Source organism: Magallana gigas, chromosome 5 (genome assembly GCF_963853765.1).
Source record: "Magallana gigas chromosome 5, xbMagGiga1.1, whole genome shotgun sequence".
In the NCBI taxonomy this organism is placed as follows: Eukaryota; Metazoa; Mollusca; class Bivalvia; order Ostreida; family Ostreidae; genus Magallana; species Magallana gigas.
The window spans coordinates 56,655,601-56,669,234 of NC_088857.1; the positions used below are offsets into that span (position 1 = coordinate 56,655,601).

Below are 13,634 nucleotides of genomic sequence, written 5' to 3' on the forward strand. Positions count from 1 at the left end.
TAGACTTGGCATATTGTGAGTTCAAGTTGTAGCACTTGTTTCAATACATCAGTAGACATTAATGTTTTAATTCAATATTCAGTGGAAGAGAGAGGGTTGGTTTAAGTTTGTCGTAACTAATTTTTTTTCTGAGCTTGAACAGAGCCTTTACAGTTTTCGAAAATGAAATGTCGATGCAAATATGTCCAACAGTCTGTCAACAAACTTACTAACAACTTTCTTACTTGACTGTTAAAGGCATGTGATCAAAACAATTTGCACACGTTTAAACGTTCCAGTTCTTGATAGAGACTGTAAATAGGTTAGAATCAGTCTCATAATGACCCAAGAGCAACTAATTCAATCTGCCTGGTCTAATTAATAGAAGACAACTTTTGATTTGAATTTTTTATCGGTTCTACATCAAAGAACACAAATTCAATCATGTTTGAAATATTTATTAACATTAATGGACTACTTGTGAAAAGATACAATTTCTTAGGAAATCATCATCCAAACTCTATTTTGGTTATTTTCATCCCCTGTGACGTCTATTTAGATTGCCTTTTGGCAGTATATTTACTCGTCTGATCTGGAAAATAAATTGAAAAAACAAATGTTTATATTAATTCAATATATACAATACACTGCATTATGGTTTCTGTTTACACAACAAAACCGAAAAAAGCAAAGATTTTGTTTTATTTTGGTTTTTCAGGAGGTAGAGTAAATGATTATTGAAACGAAAAATAAGCGATAGAGTCCACCATCAGTATAAGTGTGCAGAAGTCGCAAAGCGTTTTTGACAGTAAATGTAACATTGAAAACGTTTTTATTATAAAGCTGTGATTAGTACGTTCTCTTATATCTGTCTAGTTTCACAATAGCGCCCGGTCCAGCCACTGGGACACCTGCAGCTTTTATGGTACACGTAACACGTCCCTCCATTCTGGCAAGGATTTGGATCGCACGAAATGAAGACACTGATTGTCTACAAGTGGAACATTGTCAAATATTAGACATACGTTATGTTCTTACAATTATACATATATAGATCAAATAGAACAAAGAAATTGACTGTCTCACCCTTGGAGTTGCTCGAGACAGTCTGGCCATCCTTATCTTTGAGTCGAAGAAGTCCCCTCTTCTTTCCAGGGATTTCTTTGAGTGTCCCTTCAAATCACCAGAAGAATCGAATAAGAACGGGTTCAAACAATCTTACTCTTTTATGGTTAGTTCTGATAAATATCTTTTGAATTTATTTTTTAAGTTTCTGTTTTGTTTATCATCATTGAAAACCACGGTTTTTGACTTGTGATGCTTGAAATCATAACGTTTCCCTTTTTTCAAAATTTACTGATATATGTATATAGCAATACATCATAAATGCGATACTTAACGATTTTTTTATAATCTCATTAATTTAACATATACTATCTGCCAATGTTTAACAAACCTAAGCCTTCTTACCTTATGGAGTTCAGCGCTGAGAACGCCAACAACACACATCAGTAATATGAATCTAGACAACATGGTGAACGCCTCGTGGAGAAATGGTTTTCGTTGTGTAGCAAGCTATCGTCTTTTTATACATATATATATGTGTTATATATGTGTTGTGATTGTGGTGATACATGCAATATTTGTCGCTATCTGTGATCTATTATTGATGTTCTCTGTAACCTTTGGTCATTATGCAATATCTGTTTAACAAATAGAGATTATGTGTCCAATAATCAATATAGTGTCAACTTTTCAAGTACGTTTTTTTTTCGTATGTCCTTTGTTTTGTTTTGCTTTGTTTTGGGGTTTTGAGGGGAAGGAGGTCTTTGGATAGAAAACAATTATGTTTATTGCAATAGTACCTAAATCAACGATATATGGGTTAGTTCAAGTAAAACATACTTGTATGAGAAAGGTTATACATGTGTGTTTTGTTTTACATTAATAATTCATTACAAAATCGTGGAAGAAAGAAATCAACGTGAAAGAATAAGATATGAAGACACTTTATTTTCAACATTTCATTGCTTAAGATTTCTATCGTGACGTTTAAGGAGGGCAATCAAACAAAACGAACAACTAATCGATTGATTAAATCTTGATATGTCCACCTACTGTTTTGTTATTGAATTATTTATCTTAAGAATTATAGATTTCACTGTCTATCTTTAATCATTAGTTTTACGCCTACTGTGTATTGTACTGCTAGTTATAGGACTGAATGATTCGAAAGAAAACTTGTACTTTATCTCTTCTTTTGAAAAACTATAAAACCAGGTTATAATATTCTGACAATTGTTCCTTATATATCTAGATATCTAAATGTTAAACTCACATATAACGTGAATTCTTTGAACCCTTCTAGTGAGGACCGGAAGTGACTGCCAACAAAATGAACTACGTTAAACTCATTTTCTATCAAAAGTCTATATATGTAAGTTTCGTGTCTTGATCAATTACAGTTTATAAGATCTGACGGGAGTTAAAAACATCTACTTAGGATACTAATGATGTCTAACCGGAAGTTTTTGTTTATTTTACATCCCAAAGATGACATATGTAAAGTTTTATACCTATATAGTCATTCTATTTAGATAAATTCGACATGTAAAAAACTAATTTTTGAAGTACTTTTTGTGACAACCAGAAGTTACGCCGAACAAATAGTTTTAACATAAGTACATACATAGGTATAAATATTTCACATAGTTTTGGTTGTTAAGTCGTTACCGTTTTTTAGATCTCGTGGAGTCAAAGGTTTTTTTTTTTATATCGGGTGATAAACGGACAAACGGAAGTGTTCAGTGAAAAAAAAAAGTTTTTTTTACATTAGAAAACAGTACATTTTTACATATCAATTTGACTAAAGTTGTCAAAGAAAAACAGTTAAACTTTTCAACAGTTGATTTGTTTAAACTCTTCCAGTGAGAACCGGAAGTGACGGTCGAAAAAATAAAACACGTTAAACATATCTTCTGTCTAATGTCCATGTAAATTTCGTGTCTTGATCACATACTGTTTCTAAGATTTTGCGGACATAATTTTTTTTAAAAGATACTTGAAACAATTTAGATATCCCACCAGAAACAGAATAATTTTTTCGTTTATTTAACATCATATAGATGACATATGCAAAGATGTATCCTTATATTTCATATATATATATATATATATTTAATGCGTAAAAAAAATAATTTTTGAAGTACTTCCGTTGAAGACCAGAAGTTACGACGAACGAAATAGAATAGTTCAAATACATATACACATAGTGGTTTATCATCCCACAAAGTTTGAATGCTTATAAAATGTCTATCATCCAAGTAAGTTTCGTGTCTTGGTCACTTGCAGTTTTTAAAATCTCGCGGGTACAAACTTTGTTTTTAAAAAAGCTACCTGAGATAATTGAGATATCTCACCGATAGTAGGTTTTTTTTATTTAACATCGCATAGATGAAATTTGTGGGGATTTATACGTATATATTCATTTTATGTAAATTAAATTACATACGTAAATAAAAGAAATTGAATTCTTCCGTTGACGACCGGAAGTAATGACGAACGAAACTAAATAACTTGAACGCATCTACAGCTATAAGTCTATCATCCCACAAAGTTTTAATCGTTTGTGAGATCGCTTTTCGTCGCGGAACAGGAAACGACGACAGGTAATAAGTTTTGGAAAAAGATGAAGAAAAAAAAACGCCTAGAGATATCATTATTCTCTATTATCTCTGAAAATTTCAAGATAATATTTCTAGTTATCTCTGAGAAATCTTGTGGACAAAAAAGGGGGATAACAAGAAACATTACAATCACTATAAGGTCTTCTGTTTGGAAATGATAAGAATTAATTACAAAGTATAGCAATCTAAGATAATTTGATTTATACCTATGACCAATGATGATATAAAGTTCTTGTTTACATACTACGTTTAACATGTCAGTTTGAACAAGATACCCATGGACCATTTGTTACCATCCATGATTATTGAAAATTATCAATGAAGGTAGAAATATTCATAAGAACACAAAAAATAACAAATATTGCATAAACTTTTATTTTAAACAGTTATGTAACAAATCAAACGTCACTTAAATTCCATTTCACCTTGGCATCGTCAAAAGGGAAGTTCTAAAATAAAACAAATCTACTAACAACGAGAGTAAACTTATCATAAACTATAGCTATAGCTTATAAGTTATTGATTGTGCATTTTATTTATGAAAAACAATAATCATGCCCAGTCTTTTATCAACTTTAATACAAGTAGTAATCAGATCAATTATGTATGTTTTGCTATACATGTACTATTTCATTTAACAGATTTAAGCACTGTTGATCGTTGTGAGCATGATATTTCAAAAAAAAACTAAAAACAAATCTCGAATAGATTAGTTTTACCTTAAAGTTGTGTGACTCGTACGTTGTCAATGGCAACCACTCCAAAGCCATTACCACCAGCATACCCAGTGAAATAATACTGTAATGTTAAATCAAAGTAATGCCGTTTAAGTCAGGATATGACGATAATGGTACTCTAAACTCAATGAGGAAGAAGAAGAACGATTAGTTCGCACTGAAATAATATTTTTTATGTATTCAACTCACGAAACTCTTTTTGCCAGCTGGTATGGTAGCACTTGCTGTCTTCCATACTTTGTTATCTCCAGAAGAGTTGAACAGGCTTGTATATCTGGTTGTTTCCCCTTGACCATATGAAAAGTACACCTTCCCTGTTCCATAGGTTGTGTAATCGAAGGTCACGCGTACAGAAAATTCTGTTAGATAAATAAATGATTTTTAAACTGATTTTTAGAATAAAAGAGAAAAACAACAAACTTATAAGAATACCAATACTTTGTTTATAGTAATTTCTTTTTTGAGTGAGCTTTTAATTTACTCACACATTAGAGCTATACCACTGATTTTTTCACAAAACTCGTCAAAAATTCAAACTTATTATCTTTACATGAGGATGCTTCCTAAATAAAAACTTTAAGACTCAACAACTTGACCATGAATGTATTATATGTAGGGCCATATCTATAAATGAAATAGGTAGAGTCTTTTAGAACTTTTGCGATGATTCACGAAAATAAAGATTACGAATATTTCTTAATTTTGAAATGGACAGTCACTAATAATTCATAACGTGTTCATACACAAAACATCTGGAGTATCCTTCACAGCGCTGATCGACACATTTGGTAGATTTTCTTGATATGATATGATATGACACCTTTTGCAACTTACCTGGGAGATACGCCTCTGCGACCAAAAAGGCATACTGCTGTGTTGTAGAGGAACTGGTGAACACAGCGTAATACGACCCTTGTGATGGACCAATTCCGAAATAGGACTGAAGAACAAATTCCAACATATACAAACGCCCTCAAAGCATTCAATGAACATTTTTTTACGATATTTCCCAGTTTACTTTACTCGACAGAAAACTACTTGGACGTTCTTGATGTTTTTTGTATCCAATTTGTGATTTCAAATACATATTTTGTAATCATTTAACATTTCTTTTCAAGTCTACAGAAATTTCTTTGAAACAAAAAGCTTTATTTCCTTTATGTTCTTTAAGAACGATTCCTTGCCGGTGTAACGGTGTGGCTTCAAACCTGTTTTATCGACAAATGCATATTACATGTATAATCATCAAGTAGAATACAAAACACTCGCCTGAAGTCTGAAGAAATTAGCAGTGTCGGTGTTTTCATTATTGAGACAAAGTATGGACTCAAAATCACAGGTGTGCAGGGTATTCCCACTGGAAACTAGATAAGAAGGTAAAACAATAAACAAATTACGTCATTATATGTCACAATTCTACTCTTCTAATCGTTACATACTCTTACTTAACCAATTCTGACAAGGATGGATTAAGGTGACATTTATAGTAACAGTAAATGGTACTCAGTTTCTTTGTTTCAGTTTACCTTGTGTCTGACATACAGATCCTGTCCATCCCTGCGTACATGTACAAACCGCGCTTCCGGTAGATGATTGTGCGCAAGTTCCTCCGTTTAAACAAGGGTTCGGGTTACAGGGATTACTTGTAGCTACAATACCCGGGCGATGTTAAATGATCATCACGAAAATGAAAAATGGCTTAAAAACCAAGAAATGTCTGAATGCTTAAAAACATACTTGATGATTTGCTGCATAGTTGGTTGTTACATCCATAATCGTCGGGGCACAGTGAGCATGAATTACCAGCTGTGTATGGCTGCTGACCATTGTAGTTCCCGCTTTAGTAATAGAATTGTTTTCAATTATCTTTAAAATATAACCAAATTCATAACATATTTTTTCACTTTTTCGGAAAGATTTATTTAATCTTTAGAATTGAAAGCAAATAATTTCAAATAAATCATTATTATTATTAATCACTTTGCATAATCAATAAATAACGGCGGAATTGACTGGCACGTTTTCTCGTGCGGACAGTTGCCGTAGCGTTACAAAATGCTTTATTTGGGGTCAAACATTTGTGGATGTTTTGATTTCCCTATTTTTCTATACTTTTATATCATTATCGTCAAAATCTGATCTGATGAAGTTTTTCCTTCAGTTTCTTACCCTGGTCCATAATTACAAACGCTGTAGAAATAGTTGTTTCCACATTCAACTCGTGCGCAGCCAAGGTATTCAGAATTATGCCATGCTACCTGAACGATATACACCACAGGCACTCTTCAAAAAGTTGAATCTTGAATACCTCACAAATTTTTAAAAACAATATTGAGAACATTAAGGTTATTTTTCTGAACAATATTTCTAGTTGATGCTGTAGAGAGCAATCTCATTCCTAACTTATTACATCTATGCTATAGAACTTTTGGACAGGTTCTCGATAGGTGGTTGGCTGTTCATTTGGTATTCTAAGCATATAAGATTAGCCAGAGTATCAAGAGTGTTTAAAGCTTCACGTAAAGTCAATAAGAACGCTTTAATTGTTTGGTCGAAGTTAGATGAAAAGTAAAAAAGATAATCATACCTGTGTATAATGGCCGCATACACCGCTACATGTGTTTCCGGAAAATCCGTAAACAGCTTTTTCATCATCCCATTCTTTCACAACAGCGGCTGCTGAAGCTGATTTATGTAAAGTCGAATGTTATAAACAAGTTGCTGTCCTTAAAAAAGGACTACAATACGTGGACTATCTGCATGTGTTTCCAATGAAAACGTGAAAGCTAATAGATTATCAGAGGTTCCTCTGACTCTAGCCGCTTACTTTTTACCACTAAATTTGTTGTTGTTTACGTATACATGTATGTATAGCCCTGACTTTTTATCTCAGAATTAAAAGGCTTCATACTTCCTAAATAATCTGGATCTATCTATTGATGAAGTTTGCATGTATAGTATCTGGCATTCGGTGAATTCTACTATTTGCTCACACATTACGAGTTGCACTACTTTGTTAACTATGCAGGGACAGTTTTGTGTAAAGTAAAAATTTCATATTTTAATGCATTTTTCTTAACATTTAAACTTCTATACAGTGACGTAATTATTCAATCATACTTAAATGTTTAAAAAATTTTAATCGGGAAGTACTCTAGCCTCGCCTACTATAAAGGTAAAGTTAAGTTACATGTGTATTCGGAAAACAACAATACATTGCAAATTATGCTATTTGATGCATGTTGTAGTTTCGGCATAACATTAACTTTCATAATACTGACAGTTCATATCACACGCCGATCATTTCTTTTAAAGGAATACTTGTTTCTGTATTGTTTACCGACAACTTTACAATAACAGCGCCTTTGAACTTATATAAGTGTGCATATGGCACGGAATTCCGATCCCGATTCAGATAAACGTGTGCTTGCCTGGTTCCCTGAGCTACCCATTACGCATAGGAACCAGGCTAGCTCAGGCGCAGGTTGCATTTTCCCCATAGCATCCGGTTTAACCTCGCTTATATATTTTTCTGCGTGGACCTCAGGGCCCACGCAAACACATTTCTGCATAGTCATTTTGATTCTAATTTTTTCACAATTTTGATAAGAAAAAAAAGGAATAACAATAAAAAAAAATGCAATGTATTGATAAAACTTTACCTGGTCCGATGTAGATATTTTCACCGACATAGGTAAAGGTTGTAGACTGGGCAGAACGCTGTCCATTGTGAGCAAACACGCATTTCTGTGCATGATTGCGAGCAATGTCTGCCAGTTCTTGACTCCATTTCTACAATAATAATAATGAGTGAACAATAATAAAAAAGGACATACATGTGGATTTTTTTTATAAGCAAGCTTTGTTAGAAAGCTTTATTTCATGAATATATGAAAGTAGAGCTTTTAAACAAAAATTACTGGGATATATACTGCAGGGAAATATTCATTAATATGAAGTTCCATCGGATTCCAACAAACAAACAAACAGGACAAATCTTTCTTTTATCATCGCTAACATAACTACACATGTATTGTGAAATAAACAAACAACTGACCATTTCTAACATGTTGGCGGCAGATGGATTGACGATTCTACGCTTGTCGTTATGTGCATTTAGAAACTCAACATCATCCGAGTTAGTCTGCCGTTTGCTCCGTGGCTTGGTTTTAGGACCCTATATTAAAGAGTGAAACAACGTTAAGCATCTAAACTACAAGGTGTTATGATAAGGGTTGACACAAAGTGTTTCAAAACTTACGATTCCATCTTGAGACCGAACTCCCAAAAGGCAAACTGCTAGGAGCAGCAGAGTAAAGGCTTTCTTCATGGTAACCTTTGTAGTGAACAAGCTTCTGTCTTTCTTTGGCTGATGTTCCTTATATACACAAACTCCCGGAACAGTAAAATCTGATAAAACTCAATCCAACTTAATTCCCTTTTCCGTAAAGATGAGTATCACAACTGTTTGCCTCAATTTAATTAACAAATGTCAAATCTATGATTTTAGAGATTTATAATTTGATTTCTAAACGTTTTCATTGACTGTATTGCTAAGGATACTCGGTTTGTTGCCAATTAGCAGAGGAATGTTTTCTGTTGTAGCTTAATGAAGTAAACAAATTATCTTATTATCATCAATGCTTTAACGTATTTTATTGTTAGGAACTTATATAAGTTAGGTATTCTGCTTTTTTGAAGAATGAACACGTATTAGAATTGAACAAACTTTGAGGATGACTCATCGTGAAATAGACATTATATTTTTTAACATAATATCCGTTTTAAAAAAAATATTAGAAGAATGTTAGTACATACAGATATGTAAAACTTTTTTTAAACCTATTATTTTGACCTGAATGTGTTAGTAGTTATTGTCTTAGGGCCAAAGCTAAAAAACGGCCGATTTTTGTTAACTTGGGGTTCAATTTGGCTCATTTTGATTTTCGACATCCTTAATTAAGACATTTTACAATGCCACACAAAATTTTGCTTTTTGAATGCTAGGTTTGATGTATACGAAGCAACAAATCTGAAGCAATTATTAAAACATATTGACATTGTATTTTACGATCAAACTGTCTGGCGTTTTTTCTCCTTTTTCCACATAAGTTCAGAATCTTTGCTAAATTTATCAATCATTTTCGTTTTAGTGATGTGGTAATTTTGTCTGCCTCTTGTTTTAAATTCTATTATAGAACAATGTTTAACCGAGTTCAGGCACCAAAGACATTATCATGGCCCGTGTTTTCATATGGTGGGTGTGATTGCGTTGAATAAAGGACACGATGCCAGTTATTAATGATGTTTGACAAAACATAGTTGTGCAGTATGTACTTTTATAAAACTGTTTTAATTGGAAGCTCATTAACATATCCGTGTTTTGTTGATAACTGACACATATCATCAAGCAATAATGATAAAATCTTTGCAGTCGATCACGAATTTTAACATTTCAAACAACATCACATCCGATAAGAAATCTTTTTTTTTTTCCATAAAATCACCTCACGAGCCACTGAAATTGATATTAAGTTTCGTCGAAATTAAAGTCATAAAATTTGTTAGAGTAATAAATTCAACAGGTAACTCTAAAGTATGAACAATGGTAGGTACCAGGTAAGAAAATTATCTGGCGGCTTCCTAGTGAGTTCTGGAAGACGGAAAAAGAAATAGCTGGTGGTCGCCAGGTAAAATCAGGTCAAGGATTACAAGCGCATGCGTTCAATGCAAGCGAAACACTAAGACAACTACATTTACAACGAGATATCAGCTTTCTGTAGGGATATCATTTTTCCTGGTAAAAAAAATAGAAACTACTTGGCCTTAACGTCCCGAATATTAGATAATTATATGAATTAAGATTTAAAAGAATGGTGATTCATTAACTATATGCGTGTAAGAAATAAAAATTTAAAGCAGATTGTTCAATACAAGAACAATTTATTGATGGCCACAAAATAAAAATAAATGTTTGATAATAAAACAATTATTTTAATAAAAGTTTTCACAATATTTTACTTTAATCAAACTTAAGTAATGGTCAGTTGTTTAAAGTAGCACAATAATATTTTTTTAAATTGGGAACATGACGTAAATAAACGGTAACAAATAATGCAGCAATGGAGACAAAACATCTATTCCTGCCAAAGGTCTAAAACTTTTACTAGTCTCTTTCTCAGGATATTTTCAAGGTTTTATGTATGAATATTGTTCTTCGAGTTCTATGTGATTTATTGGAGGATATGCCTATTTTCTACTTGTCACATCACATCACTTATTCTTCATTTCGTATTATATTATGTTGTGACTTTGACTATGGCATTATGTTTCATGCAACTTTTATGCTATATGTATTCTTCAATAAATGACCTGTTTTATTCTTTACGAAAGAGTTGAGTTTTGCTACGTAATAGTATAGATGTGAGCACGCAGGCATAAAAGAGTTTATGAAGACTTAAAATATAACTGGCCAGATTAGATATTGTTCTTATTTTTTTTCGTTCAGCACGCACGTTGCACAGCTGTAGAACCAAAGTCGTTCGTGTATGTTAAGGTTACAATCGCTTATGGTTAATTCCATTTATTGTAAGTCGGAGGTCATCCTATGTAAGGCCCTGGAGTTCGTGCTCTCTGTGTAACTTAAGTTTAGATCGATCACAAAACAATCAACACGCTGTAAACGTATAAACACAAAGTAAGACATTGATGTGACCATCAATTGTACAGGAAATCTTTTCTTCTCAAGAGAACATGTGTAAATGATTTTGATAGCACTGCCGGGAATCGGTATTGTCTGCCAGGATAGGGACAGGAAAAGAAAGAAACATTTGTGATTTATAGAATTGATATAGAATGTACTATCATTGTCTTTGATTATGGTGTTATACACCCCCCCCCCCCCCCCCCAATAAGAACACAACTTTTACTGCAGGGACAAGCACAAAAAATGAAAAGTGGCAGCTCTGTAAACAGGTCGTTTATTTCGCCCTGTAAATTTCAGTCTTGCCAGTTTCAATATGAGCTACAACACATTTTTTTAAATGAAATGAAAGAACAATAACATAATGTAAATATAAACCATTCGCTTTTGTGAATTTTAATTGATATACAAACATAATTTATTGACCTAAAATATTAATGCATTCCTGATTTGTCTTAAGCAAACACATTCGTCACTTGTTACAAGCATCTGTTAAAAAAATGTTTGGAATTTCTCAACAGTAAATTAAACAAAACATCATCATATACACTCAACAAAACTGTTCATCCAGTATAATGTATTGTAACGTGTTATCTACTGAGTTCTTTTTTTTAAGAGAATAGGGTATTAAATATATTAATAATTTTCCTTTACTCTGCCTGAGTATGAATGATTGGATTTAAAACAAAATAATCAATGTAAGGCGAGGTGTGTGTACGTGTCCTAGAGCCGGGCACCCTGCACCGTGTTACTTGTCAGAGTTCTTATTGTGTTCGTGGAGTACCAGGTTATTTCACCCTTATTCAGGATTACTTCTCCTGGTACCCCACCACAATTCCTCTCGACTTCTCTAACCACTGGCGCTACTTACTTCGACCCTTGCTCTTTCTTTCTCTCTCGCTTCTTCTTCTATAGCTTTGCGTTCAGGCGTCCTTTCACTTCAGCTGCTAGATCAATTCTCTCTGAGAAACTCTCAGCGCGTCCTTATATAAGATTGGGTCGCTCCACCCGTCAAAGGGGTAACCAGCATTCTGGGAGAGTCCACTCTAGTCTCCTTAGTTACATCCCTTTGAAGTTACCGAACGCCAAATCTTTCACCGTTACACTACCCACGCCTCGATATACATGCGTCCCGCATGTCCAATGATCAAAGTACAAAGAATTTTTCTCTTTATTAACATTTTTTTTTTTTTTTTAAGTTAAAAGTGATTGATTTTAATACAAAAATAACAATGGGGTAAAAATCAAGTGTCTTGAAACAGGAATATCTTATCCTTCCCCACAGATAACAAAATTATCAAAACAAACAAGAGCACTAACAATATGGACTATCAACTTAAAACAATGTTTCCTTGTCACATTACATTCTTCAACACAGGCTCATGCGTTCCAAATGTCCTCCTCGAATCTCTCAACACTTTCTCCGTCCTTCTGATATCTTCTGATAACTCGCACTGTTCTTTGGTGACTGCTTTCATCTGTCTGTGTGCTAGCGTCATTTGTGGTAGCTTGTGTCTTGCAGCAGGGACAATGGAATGGAATCAAGGGCGCCTCTTGATGTCCAGTTGTCTCTGCACTCACACTTGATGAGGTAGGCGTTTCTTTGTCTGGTGTTTGCTCGGATGCCTTGCGTTTGACTCCAGGCAGTGAAGGAGACGTCTTCTTGCGAATGGTCCTGCCGGATTCAAGGTTGGGCTCATAGATAAGGTCACCAGGGTCTTCAAGCCATTCTTGGTCATCATCTGACTCTGTGACGACAGCATTCATAAAACTACTGGATGTCTCTGGTGCGTTTACCGTGTCTTTCGAGCAGTGGACTCTTTTCTGGTGTCGAACGAGAAGTGAAGATTTGGCAAAGGCTTTGTCACACTGACTGCATTCAAATCGCCGCTTCCTTAAGTCTTCTGTCGCACACGTGATAAGATGTTCTCGCCACTGATCATGCGAGGGTAGTCGAAGAAGGCAAATAGAACATAGGAAACCTGGCTTCCTTGGAGTAAGCTTTGTCAACGGCATTCTGAGATCTAAAATAAACAAAACAAATATTCAAACACTTATGTTACACATTATAATCAAACTCATAATCAGAGTGCCATTTTGGCCTCTTGCGTTGCCGTCGATTTGTATATTCAAGCTCAATTTCATTCAGATCTGTGTTGGGCAAGTACTCTGCTTCATCCCCATTAACAACATCATCCACTTCAACATCACTCAGAACTTCGTTCTTATCTCCATGTTCATTCTCACTCCCTGTTTCTAAACCTAATTTTTGTGACCCATAGGATCTGAGTCTATCTATATGCACCACCATCGTTTTCCTATCACCTTCTTTTTGAACCTTGTAGGTCAAATCTGTATGTTTTTGAACCACTACATACGGACCATACCAAAAACTCATTAATTTCGGGGATTTTCCGACAGTTCTTTGAGGAATAAATACCAACACTTTGTCACCAACATCAAAACGTTTTTGGGTGACATTTCTGTCATGGTATTTCTTCTGTCGTAACATAGCCTGTCCGGTAAACT

The 13,634-nt window shown here is 34.0% G+C and overlaps 1 protein-coding gene and 1 non-coding gene across 2 annotated transcripts; both read right to left on the reverse strand.

Moving 5' to 3' along the window:
- Positions 1-431: 431 nt before the first annotated feature.
- LOC105318348 (uncharacterized) lies at positions 432-1,645 on the reverse strand. Its single transcript, XR_898475.4, has 4 exons — positions 1,450-1,645; positions 1,066-1,152; positions 836-970; positions 432-571 (listed from the first exon to the last, which is right to left on the reverse strand). It is a non-coding gene; the product is annotated as an uncharacterized protein (transcript).
- A 2,377-nt stretch (positions 1,646-4,022) lies between these two features.
- Positions 4,023-8,879, reverse strand: LOC105318346 (GLIPR1-like protein 1). The gene is made up of 12 exons (XM_066084930.1): positions 8,664-8,879; positions 8,460-8,579; positions 8,065-8,194; positions 6,990-7,087; positions 6,572-6,660; positions 6,140-6,240; positions 5,929-6,051; positions 5,672-5,766; positions 5,237-5,342; positions 4,592-4,761; positions 4,385-4,463; positions 4,023-4,114 (listed from the first exon to the last, which is right to left on the reverse strand). Exons 1-11 carry the CDS (start codon positions 8,730-8,732, stop codon positions 4,386-4,388), a joined length of 1,179 nt encoding a protein of 392 aa, XP_065941002.1. The 5' UTR covers positions 8,733-8,879; the 3' UTR covers positions 4,023-4,114; position 4,385.
- Positions 8,880-13,634: the final 4,755 nt, after the last annotated feature.